This window comes from Aethalodelphis obliquidens, unplaced genomic scaffold, assembly GCF_003676395.1.
Source record: "Aethalodelphis obliquidens isolate GAN/ISIS:26980383/991018 unplaced genomic scaffold, ASM367639v1 scaffold136, whole genome shotgun sequence".
NCBI lineage: Eukaryota > Metazoa > Chordata > Mammalia > Artiodactyla > Delphinidae > Aethalodelphis > Aethalodelphis obliquidens.
Window position 1 is genome coordinate 301,868 of NW_020838080.1, and position 18,494 is coordinate 320,361.

Sequence of the window (18,494 nt, forward strand, 5' to 3'; positions counted from 1 at the left end):
ATTCTTAACCACTGGACCACCAGGGAAGTCCCCCCACATGACATTGTTATTACTGTTTTGTACAGTTAGCATTACATTTGTATTTACTCACATATTTTACCCTTTACAGTGTTCTTCATTCCTTCTTTCATATCTGGGATTTTCCTTTCTCTTTTTAGTATTTTCTGTGCTGATAATGATCTCTCAATTTTTTGCATGTGAAAACGTCTTTATTTTACTTTCATTTTTGAGGGATGTGTTCTCATTCAAAGAACTCTTCATAGAGTTCTTGGTTGGCAGATCTTTTCTTTTTGCACTCTGACATGTCACCCATTCTCTTTATGCTTTGATTGTTTCTGTTCAAAAGTCAGCTCTTTGTCTTGTTGCTCCTTGGAAGGTCAAGTGTCTTTCTGTCTGCTTTTGATTTTCCTTATTGTATACTCTGTGCCTGCCAGACACGTGTGTGTATTATAAGAAAAATTGTATGTGAGGGTAGAATGATTCATTCTTTATAGGATGAGCAAGGAATTTAAAGTCTATGAAAGAGTTCATGAGGTGAAAAAAGGCATGAAAGGGAACCACATTTGAAGCTCAGTAGCCACACGTGCCTCATGGCTGCTGTGTTGCACAGTGTAGGTCTATAGGTTACTTCAAAATCTTGTCTCAGATTTCACCCTTGTCCGGGCAACGTCTGGCAATGCCATACCCACCTTTGCTCCTGAAACTCTTGAACGATTTCATTGTTCTGGTTTTGACTGCTGTCTTCCTTCCTGGCTCCTCTCATTGTACCCCATCCTATACCATGGGTATCCCCCTGGATTCACCCTGGACCTCTGCTCCCCCTCCCCACGCTATTCCTTGCCTTTATTTACATCCTCTCATCTCAGTTGAGCTCATCTGAAAACACACTCATCTTCCTTCCTTCTTGATCCTTTCTAAACTTAGATCTGCCTCCTCTGCTCTACCTAGTTTCAACCCTGAAACTTCAGAGTCCTCCTTGACAGCTTCCTGTCCTGTATCACCCATGGTCCATAAGCTACCAAATCTCGTGGATCCTTGCTTCTTAATGAATCTCAAGGCTGTTTCTTCCATCTCTGACATACACTTAGTCCAGTGCTTCCCGGTCAAGCTCTCTGAAATAGTGTCCTTCCTCCTAGGTCATCCTGCAGATCGTGGCTTGGCATTTGAGACCTTGCATATTTTCACGCTAACCTTCTTTCTTAGCCTTGCTGTCTGCCATTCCACCTCAAGTTCTGTACCACCTAAATGAGTTGGCCAATTTGTCTCCCAAACATGTCATTCACATCTATTTGGCATCTACAGAAATTCTATCTATGTGTGCGTGTGCACGCACACACACACACACACACACGCGACAATCAGGAAATAGATAACTCTCGTCTGCCTTTTCTGTAAAGATTTGTTTCCAATCTAAGAGGCTCCTTTCCTCTGGGCTCCTGCAGCATTTATTTCCTGCGTTACTTTAGCGTAGTTTCATGTATGATTCTTGCTGCGCAACCACATGTTAGCATTTTGAACACTTGGACTGTCAGCACTCTGACTTGTATTCCTGCACATAGTTGGAAATCAAATGATTGTTAGTTGATCATTGCAAAAGCCCTCCCTTGATCTAAACGTTAGCCTTTATATTTTTGTTTTGAAATGTATATACTGAGGTTGGATGTCTTTTATTTGAAACGTTCTGTTATTCATGAGAAAAAATGCCTGTTTTCTAAGATGGAAACTTTAACCTGACAATGTAATACGATGCAGTCCCGTAATTGCAGGGAGAGATGTTATTTGAGAGAGACAGAAGTAAACGTTTCTGTGGATTTTCCTTTAGGTTGACACCGTCAGAATTGTTCACATTCATTCTGTCATCATCTTGCGGCGTTCTGATAAGAGGAAGGATCGAGTGGAAATTTCTCCAGAGCAGCTGTCTGCAGCCTCGACAGAGGCAGAGATATCCTTACTGGTCGATGAGAAGCTTTTATGTGCTTTGAGGCTTCCAGGTTTCTCTGTTTGCTGCTTAAGCAGATTTCACAGCTTTTCTTCCTAGTGACTCTTTCCCAGTTTTCATATTTACCCCTTAGATCCAGTTGCTTGGTTAATCAGCATTTCTCTCCATTTCTCTTTTTGAGTGGCTTTTATTGGAAGAACTGGACATTTCTAACATTTCTGCTCTTAAATGCCAAAAGATCCCAGGGTCCAATACTATGACAGTGAACTCTCTGGGGAGTCCCTGTCTCCTTCCTCTCCACTCCCCTCTGCCCCGTCTACCCCAACCCCCGCCCCCACAGTTTTTGTAATATCATTTAGCTTCTAGGCCTTTCACTATCTTGGTCTCTCTCCTTTGGAGATTCTCTTTTGAGGCTGCCTCTCAAAGAGAATGCAGTGCTGAGAACTGAATGCAATATTCCATGTTAAATGTAACCAAAGAGCGATCAGTTGGGACATTTGCTTCCTATGATCTGGACTCCATACCTCAACTGTAACAAATTAAACTTGCATCAGCGGTTTTAGTAATTTATCATTCTTTCAGATTAAGTTAATCTTGTAGTCAATTAAAAAGTAACTTTTAAAAGTAGAAAACATGCATGGTACAAACTTTAAAAGGTACAAAAAAGTATACAAAGTAAGTATTTCTCTCTAGCCTCTGTGCCCCAGTTCCCCCACCATCCTTCCCTGGACATAACCAGGGGTATCAGGTTTTCATGTGTCCTTATGGATGAATTCTGTGCATACGGAAACATATAAGAATATTTTCTTTTTTAAAAAGTATTTAATACATATGGTAGCTATGACATTACCTAACAGTGTATCTAGAGATTTGTCCACATTACTATATAGAGATGTCTCATTCTTATGACTACATAATACAGCCCTGGATGGCTGTGCTGTCCTCATGCAGATGTTTAGGTTATTTGCAGTCTTTTACTGACAGTGCTGCAGCAAATAACCTTGGACGTTGCATTTCACAAATGTGTGCGTGTATCTGTAGAATCAATTCCTAGATGTGAAATTGCCGGGGCAAAGGTTATATGGACTTGCGCCTGTAGCAGTTTGACCAGTTTACCCTCTAGCCATGTGCAAGAGTATCTGTTTCCCCACACCCTTCCAAACATTGTATGTTATCAAAGTTTTGCTTTTGTGCTGCGAGGCCCTGGTAAATCAAAGTTTTTGGTTGTTGCCAACCTGATTGGCAAAAAATTGTATCTTCTTTCTTGCAATTTTAATTAGCATTTTTCTTGTGAGTAAATTTGATCAGCTTTTAATTTTTAGGAGTCATTTGTATTTTTCTCTGAATTATATGGTTATTTCCTTTGCCCGTTTTTCTATTGATTTGGAAATATTTTTCTTAATAATTTATAGTTTATGTTAAGAAAGCTAGCCTTTTGTGATAAGGATAGTGATTTTTGTCAGCTTTTTCACAGTATGTGTGTGTTTCTTCCCAATCAAATTGTTCTTGTTGCACTTTTATATAATCATATATATCAATCTCCTCTTATGATGTGTCCCTTTTGCATCTTTTTTTAAACTCTTTAGTTTGAAATAATTATAGATTCATGGAAAGTTGCAAAAATAGTATGGGAAGGTCCCTGTACCTTTACACAGTTTCCCCCAAAGGTTACATGTTGCATAACTTATGGTTCAATATGGAAACCAGGAAATTGACATTAATGTGTGTAGTTCTATGCCATTTTGTCATACGTGTAGAGAGATATATATAAAACCACCACAGCAGTCAAGGTGCAGAGCTGTTCCATTACCGTAAAGATCTGCCTCAAGCTTCCCCTGGATAGTCACCCTCACCCCGCACACCTCAAACCATGGGAGCCATGAATCTGTTCTCTGTCTCCTCACTATAGGTTGGATTTTCCCAATTCTCTGCACACCTGGTAATTTTAGATTGGATGCCAGGATTATGATTTTCCCCTGGGGGCTGGATATCTTTGTATTCCTAGACATATTTTTTTAGCTTTGTTCTGGGATGCTGTTAGGTTACCGGGGACAGTGAGACCCTATTGTTACTTGTTTGAAGATTTGCTGCGTGGGACCGGAGGAGCTTTCAGTGTAGGAGTCATTTTTTCAGAGGCCTTCTGAGCCTCCTGCCCAAGGCCGCCTGAAATTGTTAGATTTGCATTCTGGCCAGTGGGGACAGCCCCCAGTCCCTGTCCTGCTTGAGTGCTGGGCAGAGTGACCTTCCATCCTTTCGGGTGGTCCTTTCCCTCGCCTTAGCTGAAGAAATGGGCTTAGGGAAGTTAAGTAACTTCTCTTGGCATTTGAAATTAAAAAAATATATATTTAAAAAGTTGTTGTTGTTGTTGTCGGCTGTGCCACGCAGCATATAGGGTCTTAGTTCCCCAACCAGGGATGGAACCTGTGCCTCCTGCCGTGGAAGTGTGGAGTCCTAACCACTGAACCGCCAGGGAAGTCCCTAAAAAGTATTCTTACACTTAGCTATACAGATAGGACTATTGGGTTTCAATGCAAGTAATTCACAGGAAAATGAACCAGCACTTTACAGTGAATAGCAACAGAAGGGGACAGCTTCTTATCTCCAACCGAGTTCTTATCTCAAGTCAGAGCCTCAGACAGTTACGGTCAATTTTTATTTCCAGAACAAAGGAGAAAATGTTCTTTTGGAGGATATTTCTAGACAAATGGGGAGACTAAACTGGGGGTCTTTGTTCATTTGGTCTCTGAAACCACCCTACTTGCTATTGTTGACACTGGCAGCTTGCCAGAGAGAAATGAAATGAATTTTTTAAATTTTGTACTTTTTCAGGAGTGAGGGTAGGTTGGGCTAGAGGACAGAAGATTACTCAAGTTAATAATGTGACATCCAAAGATTTAGAAGCTTCTTTTCAGATAGCACAGTGATAAGTATTTGAGTGATCAAATATTAGCTAAATTGGATTAAGAGCATATAACTATATACAATAATGGAAACCAAATGGATTCTACTTAAAAAAAAAGAAATACTTTTGGCTTTAGAAGGGAAGTCTGGGAAATTCTGGGCATTGACCTTTTTTCATTCTTTTGTTGACATTAAATTGTGATAGGTTTATTTTAAACTTCAGGTTGCTTTCTGAGCCTTTATTAGCATCACAAATTGTGTTCCCACAAGTTGAAAATACCTTGACAGACACACAGGTTGGCTGAACTAACTGGTCGCCCCATGAGAGTTGTGGGCTGGTATCATTCCCATCCCCATATAACTGTTTGGCCTTCACATGTCGGTAAGTATTATGGGATTGCAATGTTTTTTGTTCTTAGAAATGAATATCATTTTTCCTTCTCCATTACATGGGCTGTGGTTATTTTAAATCAAAATTTAAGTATCCTTAAGCAAACGTCCTTATTTTTATTTTGCTGTTTTAAAAGTACTGATTTATGTCATATTGATTATTTTTAATAGAGATAAAAGTTTAGCACTCCATTTTGACAGTATTCAGGAAATCAAGACTAAACCCTGACAATTGGCTGGTATCCAAAATAATGATAATAATAATAAATAAACTATAACTGAAAATTGCCGGTTGTGACTATCACTGTCTAGTACACTACCATTTGGAAGAATCAAAGGTGTGAAGGGTGAAATTTATAAAACTGATGTTTACAATCTCTGTTTGACACATATATCATCCTAGCTCTTGGGGCTGTCAACCTACCTCCTCAGCCCTCTAATCAGTATAATGTAACAAGATTGTTTTCTCTCTCTCTCTCTTTTTGTTTTTTTTTGGCTGTGTTGGGTCTTCGTTGCTGTGCGCGGGCTTTCTCTAGTTGCGGCGAGTGGGGGCTGCTCTTCATTGCAGTGCGCAGGCTTTTCATTGTGGTGGCTTCTCTCGTGGAGCACGGGCTCTAGGTGCGCGGGCTTCAGTAGTTGAGGCTTGTGGGCTCAGTACTTGTGGCTTATGGGCTCTAGAGCACAGGCTCAGTAGTTGTGGTGCACAGGCTTAGTTGCTCCACGGCATGTGGGATCTTCCCAGACAAAGGCTGGAACCCGTGTCCCCTGCAGTGGCAGGCAGATTCCTAACAATTGCGCCACCAGGGAAGCCCTGTTTTCTTTCTCTTTATCTTTACCCTTTTTCTCTAATCATGGTCACTTTTTGTCTCTATCTGACTCTTTTGAAAGAATTAGAATAACTTCACTTGCGGAAATGAATGTTTCCTCGTCTAACCTGTGACTTAGAGACCTTCCCCCTCATGGCAGTGAGGAGGAAACAGAGGCTCCCATGTGTTGAGTAAGTGGCAGTGCTGAGGTCTGAACCATATCTGTCTCCCAAGTCTGTAGCATTTGATACTGCAACCACTCTCTACTTCTTGAAACACTTCCCAAATAATCACGAGGAGTGTGTGGCTCCTAAGAAACTAAGCTGAGGTTCGAGCTGAAATACTTTGTGCAAAACCAGTCAGCTAATAAGTGGCAGAGTCAGTATCTCAGTGGAGGTTTCTGTGAATCAGGGGCCTTGGCATTCTCCAGCGTCTGCTTTGTCTGGTTAAGTGGGAATGCTATTTATGAAAACAGGAAATGGAGGAGGAAGCATAGGTTTGGTGGTGGGGAAAAAGATACATAGTTGAGTTATGTCATACCCATGCAACGATCTTACCCAAATTTTACCTATAGGACGTGGCTTGCAAAAGAAAAAGGGAAGCAATTTAAAAAGCACAGCCTATTTTGTAAATCGCATGTGACTTGGCACTGTTTTTCAGTTACTCTTACATTAACTTTCCTGTCTTTGTAAGTGCATAGTAAAAGGAGACATGCGCCTGTAGTTATGTTCCTAATCATAAGATCTGCTTGATCCTTTTATAAGAAGGGAAGCACTGCTACGGTGATGTCATGGTGTGTTAATTTATTACCAAAGTTGGTGGGTCAGATCAACCTCCCATGACAAATATAGGCTGTAGTTTTAATTAAGCAGTTTTCTATAACCAGTCATTTTTAAAAATTACATTTCCCCAAACATTCTCTTCTAGAAGTTACATGTCAATACTCCTTAGAATCATTACAAACAAATTTTTTTTGATATTATAATACATTTCTATGCCCTTCTTTAGCAAACTGACATAGATGGAAGCTCTGTTAGGACCAGGGATAGAATAAGTGAAGGCTGAACCAAAATTTTATTGTAATGTGATGGCTATCTCAGGGCTCATATTCTAAAAACGCTTGTATGTATAGTCTCTCATTCTTTTAAAATCCTTTATTATGAACTGGGGTCTGTGGTTTCTGTTTCAGGAAAATTTTGAGTCAAGAGTAAATGAAAGAATATGGTGCTCAGGCTGTTCTACTTTTACACCAGGAAACGGGAGGTGTGATTCTTTTGTCTCTTCAGACTGTCTGATGCTGAAAGAAAAATTGGCACAGTTGCAAGAAGGTCTCTTGGATGGTCCTCATTTAGACTAAAGTGTATCTTTTGGATTTGGCATTTAGGAGGTAATTTGGAAGTAATTAAGTTACCTCAGGGAAAAATGTAAATCAGGGTAAGGGGCATAGGGTTTGTATTTTAAGTAACGTGATTAGGCCTCATGGAGAAGGTAACAGTTGAGCAAAAACCTGAAGGAAGTGAGAGTTGGCCGTGCAAATATCTTGCGGAAGAGCGTCCCAGGCAGAGAGGAATAGGCAGTGCAAAGGCCCTGAGGAGGAGCATGCCTGGAAAATTTGAGGAAAAGCAGGAGAGCCAGTGTGGCTTTGGGAGTAGCAGATTTTGTGGAGGAAATCAAGTGTGCGCTTTTGGACATGTTGAGTTTCAAATGTCTGGTAGGCAAGTGATGCTCACCTAGCCTGGCTTTGGTCTGTGACCAATTCGATAAGGAGCCTACACCAAACATAAATCCTCTGTCGGGAGTCCCCTGGTGGCCTAGTGGTTAGGATTCTGGGCCTTCACTGCTGTGGCCCGGGTTCAATCCCTAGTCAGGGAACTGAGATCCTGCAAGCAGCTTGGCATGGCCAAAAAAAAAAAAAATCATCTATGTCAACTTAGCATATTGTTTAGTTCAGCTTACATTTTCCTGAAGACTTTGTCAGTGAAGGAAGCAGAGCATTAATTTCCATTCCAGCTCAAGCTCTTGTCTCCTTGTGAACGGGTAACAAATAGTTCATGGACCTACTGCCTTGAGGAGCACAGTATTAAGACAACCAAGTCTCAGTGTCAGGTACACAATTGGATATATGATTCGGCAGTTTGGGTAGAAGGCTGGAACTAGAGTTTATTGAGTAGGAGTTGGGAGTGGCCAGTATAGAGATGAGATTTGAAGCCGTGGAACTAAATGAACTCCCCCAGGGAGTAAGTGTAGATGGAGAAGAGAAAGTGGCTGAAGACAGAGCCCTGGGCATGCCAATATTTCGAGGATGGAAAGATGGGAAGGATCCAGCAAGAGACTGGAAAAGAAGAGCCAGGAAGTTAAGAGGACAGAGATGAGAAGACTGGGAATGTGAGGCCAAGTGAAGATAGTGTTTCAAAGAGGGAGCAATCGGATAAATTGAGAACCAAAAATGCATCATGGGTGATCTTGACAGAAGCACTTTGGGTGGCACAGTATGGATACTAATCCATTTCAGATTCAGCAGTTCATCAACAATGGTTGTGGATGGAACGAAATGTAATGATTATTATGAAGTACCTCTGATGTGCTAGGCGTTGTGCTAAAAACATCTGGCAACTTTTAAAATACAAAACCCTGAAAAAGTACGGATGATGTTTATCCTTATTTAACTGATGAGGAAATAGGCTTAGAGGTATTAAAAATTTTACCAAGGTCATATAGCAGGTACAGAGATCATTCAAACAGTGCTGTTCATTTTCACCAACTGTTTCAGCCAGTATTTTTCTCATACTCTTTGCTGGGTACTGTTGGGCCCTACTCTTTGCTTAGGAATATATTGGGTAGAAGTCCCAATGCGAAGTATATTTAAGAACATATAGAACAAGCTAACTGGGCATAAGTCACCGGACCAAACCATGCTGTGCACTGTTTTGTTGTAATACCAGATCTTTTGTATCCATAAATAATGGTCTGAGTACTTCATATCTTTAAACTTTGCCTCTGTTCAGTTTTTGGTAATCTTTTAGCTAATCCTTTCAAATGTTACTTGGTGCTTGTCTATGATTTCCTTTTCAAAAATTGTATAACCATTTAGTGAGATTTTGTTTCTGTTCCCTGGAATGTAGTATTTAATTCTATTGTAGTCACTTGTATACAATAGTTTCCTCTGTAATAGTTCTACACTGCCATTCTTTAGTATCAAGTCTAATGTATTCACTTCCCTAGAAGCTGTCCATCAAAAGGCTTATTCTAAGAAATCTGCTGTCTCCTTCGAATGCCTTCCTTTCTTTTGGAGTCCTCCTGGAAGAAATTATCAGGTGTTTTGGGGATAATAGGCTTTCCAGTTTTTTCTTTCTATGCTACATTTCATAGCAGGGCTAGTTGTGGGCTAGGCAGCCTAGAATTAGTAATAAATTTTATTATTTAATTGCCGACTCCTGTAGTATTTCACTAACCTAGTAAAATGTTTATACTTTGACAATAATATTGTCATTAGGATGTACCCCTGTTCTGCCTTTAGAATCTGAATCCCGCGAGGATTGTATGCTGCTGTTATCTTTATATTTTCATGTCTGGGAGGTACAGTTTAACAGCAGATTTTTATTTTTGTTTATTTGCAGATGTTCGTACACAAGCCATGTACCAGATGATGGATCAAGGCTTTGTAGGACTTATATTTTCCTGTTTCATAGAAGATAAAAATACAAAGGTATTGTGTGTGTGTGTGTGTGTGTCTATGTGTGTGTGTGTGTGCACATGCGCATGCGTGTGTGTATAAACACACAGACACAGAGAATAGAGAAAAATCTTTTTGCAATTTTAATAGGGTGGCCAGGGAAGGTTTCAATCAGGAGGGTCATTGAGTCAGGACCTGAAGAAAGTGAGGGAGCAAGTCTTGTGGATTTCTTGGGGGAAGAGCATTCCAGGCAGAGGAAATAGCCAGTGAAAAGACCCTGAGGTGAGTGTGGCATGTTTAGGGGACATCGAGGAAGTCAGTGTGGCTGCAGCAGAGTGAGGCAGAACATGACTACATGTCCCAGCTTGCCTCTGTCAGTCCCAGTTCCACCCATTGTCCCAGTCTCCTATTCAGTTAGCACCTTTCCTTCTTGGAAGTGTCCTGGTAACATGGTAACCAGGACATGGTACCATGGTAACTCTTTGCATGGTAACTCATGTGGTCATCCTACAGTGAGGTCTGGAAGATAACTGGGGGTGGGGCTGGGGGGACAGGGAGGGAGGGGGTGCAGAGTCCATGGCGTCCGTGAAACCAGTTAGGAAGCAACTGTAGTAATCTAGGAAAGAGATGACGGATGTTTGACCACGGTGGTAGGAGTGGAGGCTAATAACAGTAACAAGTGCTACCATTTATCACGTATTGTATGGCACCTACTCTTTAAGTGTTTTACATAAATATACTCGAACCCTGACAACCACCTGTGAGGATTATTATTATCAATTTTTATGGATAAGCAAACCGAACCTCAGAGAAGTTAAGCAGCTCAATCAATGGCTAGTCTTGCTATTCTGTTTGAATTTTACGTTCAGATCAAGAGGTTTTACTATGTGTCACTTCAAACAAAAAGAAAATTTAACACTGCAAGTATGAATTTTGCCGATTTACCAAGTGTGTCCTCCTCTTGTTTAGTACATTAGTTATATTCTCAGAATCTATGTTAATAATGAATATGCTTCATAAAATCACTCTTTTCTGAAAACATTAAAGTTTACTATCTTGAACTTCATACTTCATTTGAAATGCTTCTGGCTTTGTCATCATAAATTTATTGTCATTATAAATAGTTGTTGCATGAGTTTGTCAGCTTCCAAAAAAGGAGTTTGAATGGTCTCATTCTTAGTTTCTTGGTTCTCACGTTTGTGAGCAATTCTCTGCTGTCACATGAGTGGATGTTTAATTGTGGCCATCTCACGTTGACTGAGTATTTTTTTTTTTTTGCGGTACGCGGGCCTCTCACTGTTGTGGCCTCTCCCGTTGCGGAGCACAGGCTCTGGATGCACAGGCTCAGCAGCCATGGCTCACGGGCCCAGCCGCTCTGTGGCATGTGGGATCTTCCCAGACCGGGTCATGAACCCGTGTCCCGTGCATCGGCAGGCGGACTCTCAACCACTGCGCCACCAGGGAAGCCCTTGACTGAGTATTTGATCCTTCTTACAGAAACTGATTTATACATAGTCTATCTTTGGAGTCTCTTCTAACCTTCCACTCCCAGAGGGGCCTTTGAGTTTTAGGTTAGCGTCCACTAAATTGCTATAACTCTTTCAATATTAATCCTCTGTGTGACCTTTCTTTTTTTCTTTTTTCTTTCTTTTTTTAGACTGGACGGGTACTCTACACTTGCTTTCAGTCCATACAGGCCCAAAAGAGCTCAGAGTAAGTATGACAGAGATATATGTATGTATTGGTGGGTTAATCTCCATTCCAGGGAATTGATTGTTTTATTTCATTTTATTTTTCTCATTAGTAAGACACTAAGAATTCTATAGTCTTGCTTATACATGTGAACATCTCTGTGAGGAATTAGAATCTCTTTAGCACCTTGGATATCAGGGATCTAGAAAGCTAGGATCATATAAGCAAGGAGTCTGTTCATTGCAGTTACATCACCACAGCCCTGTCCCACATTTCCTTTCCTGCATTATTCTAAACTGAGTTGCACTGTTACTTTCCCTGTCTCTGATGAATTGTAAAACAAAGGCTGAATGTGCAGAGTCTTATAGATTTGTATAAGCTCTTGTCTTTGTTGTGCCATAAACTTGATTTTAGAATTACAGTATCTCATTTAAATGTTTGCATAGCTTAGTTTCCTCATTTAAGTTCAATTCAACCTAAATTAGCAAATACAGTAACTACTATATGCCAAGCACCATGGTAGGCACCAAGGAGGCAGAGAGAAAGCCAAGTTCATTATCTAATTGGGAGACAGAAACAAAGAATGCCTAAAATTTTTTTCTTATAATATTTGTCAATTTATTATGATAGCATTGTTTGAAACAGCAAAGAATTGGGGAAAATAACAGATGTCTGTCAGTACAGAACTGATTAAATAAATTATTGATGCATCTAAATGATGGAATAATATTCAGCTATTAAAAATATGAGGGGAATTCTCTGGCGGTCCAGTGGTTAAGACTCTGTGCTTCCACTGCAACGGGCCCAGGTTCAATCCCTGGTCGGGGAACTAAGATCCCACATGCCGCATGGCGTGACCAAAAAAAATAAGGATGCTTAGTAGTGCTACATAAATATCTCCAAGATACACTGTTAAGTAAAAAAGGCAAGGTACAAGAACAGTCTGTATAGAATGCTACCATTCATACAAGGATATGGAAGAGAAATCTACTCATGACATACCAGTGTACTTGCTTGGAAATACACAGAATATCTGGAAGGAAACATCAGTCACCTCAGCAGAGAGGAAGTAGGAAGGAGGTGTGGAGACTTAATTGTACCTTTACAGCTTTGGAATGTTGAACCATACACAAGTGTTAATTTTTAAATTTTTCATCAAAGTAATAGATGCACGTGCATAAAAATATCAGATGGCACAGAATTTATGAGGAATACTGTCACTCCTCAGGGGGAACCACTTCTTTCTCCCAATTTTGTTTTTAGTTCTTCTGTTGTTTACCTTGATATCTCTAAATAATATACTTTTGATACTCTTTCTTGATTTACTAATTTTAGATATTAATTATTCTTCTTATTATGTTATCTTGGTCTCACAAATGAGGATTTAGTTCACACCGCCCCATCTCCATTCTGCCCAATGTAGTTATATTACTACTTTTTGTTCTTCTGTTGTTACTTTTCTAATCTTAAAGTTTGCCCCTTTATTTATTCTATCAACAACAGACAATAGACATCTCTTGGCTCCCTAGTGTTACTTGCAGTTTTACCATAAACCTTTATATTTTCACAGTTGCAAAAACCTGTGTTCTATGTTGTAATCACAATTGTGTTTTCTGTGCTTTGTGTACTAGTTGATTCTAAGAATAGAAAACAAAATGTTTATATTGTTATGATTATATAAATATTATTCCATGTACAACCAAGCACTATAAAGTAGTATACTATGATTCCATTTCCTTTCCTGTATAGCTTTTTGCTTTTTCATGGGGTTTTGAATGGCTTTTTTCTCCCTTACTTCTCTGACCTTATCACCTCCCTGAGTTCCAGATTCCTAGGATCGCTCCCTAAAGCCTTCTATCTTCCTATGCTAATCAGGTCTCAGCTGATGTCTTGGGGCTTTCCTTCATTATTCTCCTGGGTTGGATCCATTGTTGTCTGGATTTCATGTCATTTATCTTGGTTCACTCTGTCATTTTGCTGTTAAAGGCCTTCTAGTAACTTCCTAAGAAAGGTGTGCATTTGAGCTAAACCTTCTGCATCTGTGCTTGCCTGAAAATGTTTTTATTCTTCATTAATAACCCTAATGGATAAAGAATTCTAAATTGACATTTTCCCCCTCAGAACATTAAAATTGAAAAAGTGACATCAAGAGAGAAAGTGACAAAAGAGAGAGTGACATCAACAAAAATGGCAGAGTAGGAAACTTCAAAAGTCCTCCACAGGGCTTCCCTGGTGGCGCAGTGGTTGAGAGTCCACCTGCCGATGCAGGGGACGCAGGTTCGTGCCCTGGTCCGGGAAGATCCCACTTGCCGCGGAGCGGCTGGGCCTGTGAGCCATGGCCGCTGAGCCTGCGCGTCCAGAGCCTGTGTTCCGCAACGGGAGAGGCCACAACAGTGAGAGGCCCGCGTACCGCAAAAAAAAAAAAGTCCTCCACAAAAGCAGTGAATAATCTGGCAAAAACTGTCAGAATCAACTTTATGGGAACTCTAGAAAGTAATCAATATTTTATAGCAACCTGGCAAATACTAAATCCAGAAAAAAAACCACCAGAATCTCAGCATTTAAGTAAATCTCTGTCAAGTCACTAGATGGCTACTAAGCTAACAAGACAAAGACCTCAGTGGCCACATATAACAAAGAATATAGACTATAAAAAATTAGTTCAGGAAAGTCACTAAACACACAAACAAAATCAGATAAAACAAGCGGCAACAATAAACCCTGGGGAGGGGGTAGAATACGATTTCCATAGTTAAAATATTCGAAATGTCCAGTTTTCAGCAACAACAAAAAAGGCATTCACAGAAACAAATTATGGGCTGAAAGCAGGAAAAATAAATTAATAAAAACATTCCTGGAGGAAGCCAAGATGTTGGGCTTACTAGACAAAGACTTTCAATCAACTATTTAAAATATTTTCAAAAAGCTAAAGGAAATGATATACAAAGAACTAAAGAAAACCATGAGAATGATAGAGAATACCTAATAGAAAATATCAATAAAGAGAGAAATTATAAAAAGGAACCAAATAGGAATTCTAGAACTGAGAAGTACAATAAGGGAAGTGAAAAATTCACTAGGTAGGTTCAACAGCAGGTTTGAGAAGACGAAAGAAAGCATCACCAAACTTCAAGATAGGTGATTTGTATACATTTTCTGCCCCTTTCTCTATCTCATCCTCTACTGGGACTCCTATTATGAGTACACTTAGAGTGTTTTAAGATGTCCCACAGGTCTCAGGCTCTTTATTTTTCTTCATTCTTTCTTTCTTTCTGCTCCTCAGACTGGATAATGTCAATTCACCCAGTCTGAGGAGCTAATTTGAACTAAAGTGTTAATTGTAATTCCAGGGAAACCGTTAAGAAAGTAGAGATATATAGTAGAGAGAGAGAAAGGAAGGAAGCAAAACAGTGTACTAGAAAATGTCTTTCTAATACAAAAGGCGGTAAGGAAGAATTGAACAAAAAATGATATAAGACATAGCAATTATAAACATATATGCACCTAACAAAAGGACCCCAAAATATATCACACAAAAATTGACAGAACTGAAGGGAGAGGTAGGCAGTTCAACAATACTAGTGGGAGACTTCAGCACTTCACTTTCCTTAAAGGATAGAACAATTAGAAAAAAAATAATGAAACAGAAGACTTGAACAACACTATAAACAAACTATACCTAATAGACACATACAGAATTCTCTACCCAACAATAGCTGAATACACTTCCTTCCCAAGTGCACATAAAACATTCTCTAGGATAAACCACATGTTAGTTCACAAAACAGGTCTCAATTTTTGAAGACTGGAATCATACAAAGCATCTTCTACAAAAATGGAATGGAATCTGAAATCAGTTACAGAAAGAAATCTGGAAAATTCACAAATATGTGGAAATTAAAAAACATGCTTTTAAACAGCCAGTGTTTAAGAGAAAGAAGAAATCACAAGATAAATTAGAAAATACTTTGAGACTAATGACAATGAAAACACAACATACCAAGATTTATGGGATGCAGCAAAAGCAGTGCTCAGAGGGGAATTTATAGCTATACATGCCTACTTTAAAAAAGAAATACCTCAAATCAGTATTTAAGGTATTTCTAACTCTACGCTTTAAGGAACTAGAAAAAGAAATGCAAACTAAATTCAAAGCAGTTAGAAGGAAGGAAATAATAGAGTGAAGACAAACAAAATAGGGAATACAGAAACAATAGAATCAAAGAAACCAAAAGTTAGTTCTTTGAAAAGATCAACAAAATTGACATGTCTAGCTAGACTGACAAAAAGATGAGAGAAGAACCAAATAACTAAAATCTGAATTAAAAGTAGGGACATTACTACCAACTTTACAGAAATAAAAATGATTATAAGGTAAAACCAAACAATTGTTAGATAACCTAAATGAAGTGGACAAATTCCTAGAAACACACAAATTGCCAAAACTAGCTCAAAAAGAAATAGAAAACCTGAACAGACCTATAAAAATTAAATAGATTGAATCAGTATGCAAAAACATCTCAACAAAGAAAACTCCAAGACCAGATGACTACACTGGTTAATTCTGCCACACATTTACAGAAGGATTAACACTAATCCTTCTCAAACTCTCCAAAAATAGAAGAGAATGGAGCACTTCTAACTCATCTTTGAGGCCAGTATTACCCTGATACCAAAGCCAGACAAAGATATCACCAAAAAAAAATATTACAAAGTGATATTCACTATGAATACAGATGCAAAAATCCTCAACAAAATCCTACCATACTGAATCCAATAGCACATTAAAAGGATTATACACTATGATCAAGTGGGATTTATCCCTGGCATAGAAGTGAGGTTCAACATAAGAAAATCAATTGATTAATATTCCACATTAATAGAATGAAGGAAAAAACCCACGACTGATGCACAAAAAGCAAAATTTCAACATCCTTCCATAATAAAAACACTCAGAAAACTAGGAATCTAGGGAACATTCCTCAACATTTTTGGGCTTTTATGAAAACCCACAGCTAACATTTTACGCAATGGTGAAAAGCTTTCTCCCATAAGATGAGGAACAAGACAAGGATGCCCACTTTCACCACTGTTATTCAATGTTATTGGTAGTTCTAGCCAAAACAATTAGGCAAAAAAAGAAATAAAAGGCATCCAAATTGGAAAGTAAGAAGTAAAACTATGTATTTGCAGATCATGTGTTCCTATATATAGACAATCTGAAAGAAAGCCCCCAAAGCTACTAGAGTTGATAAATGAGTTCAGCAAGGTTGCAGTGTTCAAAATCAGTGCACAAAATCAGTGTGTATTTCTACACACCAGCAATGAACAATGTAAAAAATAAAACTAAAAAATCCAATTACGACAGCATACAAAATAATAAAATACCTAGGAAAAAATTTAACCAAGAATGGGAAAGACTTGTAAAGTTAAAACTAGAATACATTGGTGAAAGAAAAAACACCTAAATAAATCAAAAGATATCCCTTGCTCATGGATTGGAAGACCCAATATTGTTAAGATGACAGTACTTCCCAAAGATTCAATAAAATCTGTATTAAAATTCCAATGGCCCTTTTTACAAAAATGGAAAAGATGATCCTAAAATTCATAAGGAATTGCAAGGTGCCCTGAATAGTGAAAATAATATCGAGAAAGAAGAATAAAGTTGGAGGAATCACACTTCCAGATTTCAGAACTTACTACAAAGCTTCACTAACCAAAACTTTGTGGACCTGGCATAAGCAGAGACACAGAGACCAATGGAATAAAATTGAGAGTCCACAAATAAACCTGCATATCTGTGGCCAACTGATTTTCAACAAGGGTGCTGAGGTCGTTCAATGAGGAAAGAAGAGTCTGTTCAACAAGTGGTGCTGGGACAACTGGTTATCCACATACACTATATATAAAAATTAACTCAAAATAGATCAATGACCTAAATAGAAGAGCTAAAACTATAAAATGCTTATAAGAAAACATAGGGGTAAATCTTCATGATGTTGGATTTGGCAATGGAATCTTAGATATGACACCAAAAGCATGAATAACAAAAGAAAGCAGATAAATTGGATTTCATGAAAACTAAAATCTTTTGGGCTTCCCTGGGGGCTCAGTGGTTAAGAATCCACCTGCCAATGTGGGGACACAGGTTCAAGCACTGGTCCGAGAAGATCCCACATGCCGCGGGGCACCTAAGCCCATGAGCCACAACCACTGAGCCTGTGCTCTAGAGCCCGCGAGCCACAGCTCCTGAAGCCCATGCACCTAGAGCCCATGCTCCACAACAAGAGAAGCCACCGCAATGAGAAGCCTGCACACCACAACGAAGAGTAGCCCCCACTTGCTGCAGCTAGAGAAAGCCCGTGCGCAGCAACAAAGACCCAACACAGCCAAAAATAAATAAATAAATTTATTTAAAAAAAAACCAGACACTAAAATCTTTTCTGCATCAAAAGACATTACCAAGAAAGTGCAAGGACAACCTACAGAATAGGAGAAAATATATGCAAATCTTAATATCTGAATGGGTCTAGTATCCAGAATATATAAGGATCTCTTGCAGCTCAGCAACTAAATGACAACTCAATTTAAAAATGGGCACAGTACTTGAATAGACATTTCTCCAAAGAAGATGTACAAAAGGCCAACAAGCACACGAAAAGATGCTCAACATCATTAGTCATTTGGAAAATGCAAATCAAAACTAACAAGATACCACCTTATATTCACTGAGCTGACCATAATTTTAAAAATGGAGAATAACAAGTGTTGACAAAGATGTGGAGAAATTGGAACCTACAGACATTGTTGGTGGGGAATGTAAAATGGTGAGACTGCTGTGGAAAACAGTTTTTTGGGGGGAGGTTTTTCATATGAGAATTCATATGACCTAGCAACTCTATTCCTAGGTATATACCAAAAAGAATTGAAAACAGGTACTCAAACACTTGTACATGAATATTCATAGCAGCACTGTTCACAGTAGCCAAGAGTTGGAAACAACCCAAATGTCCATCAACTGATGAATGGATAAACAAAATTTAGTATATCCATTGAATTGGACTATCACTCATAAAAAACGAATGAGGTA

The 18,494-nt window shown here is 39.0% G+C and overlaps 1 protein-coding gene across 4 annotated transcripts in view; it reads left to right on the plus strand.

Moving 5' to 3' along the window:
* The window catches only part of BRCC3 (BRCA1/BRCA2-containing complex subunit 3), a 76,715-nt gene that overhangs the window by 5,911 nt on the left and 52,310 nt on the right, over positions 1-18,494 (plus strand). For all 4 annotated transcript variants that reach the window (XM_027099678.1, XM_027099679.1, XM_027099680.1 and 1 more), the window contains 4 exons: positions 1,823-1,942; positions 5,135-5,222; positions 9,654-9,742; positions 11,367-11,422. In XM_027099678.1, the coding sequence (XP_026955479.1) occupies positions 1,823-1,942; positions 5,135-5,222; positions 9,654-9,742; positions 11,367-11,422 (353 nt within the window). The remainder of the gene's footprint in view (positions 1-1,822; positions 1,943-5,134; positions 5,223-9,653; positions 9,743-11,366; positions 11,423-18,494) is intronic.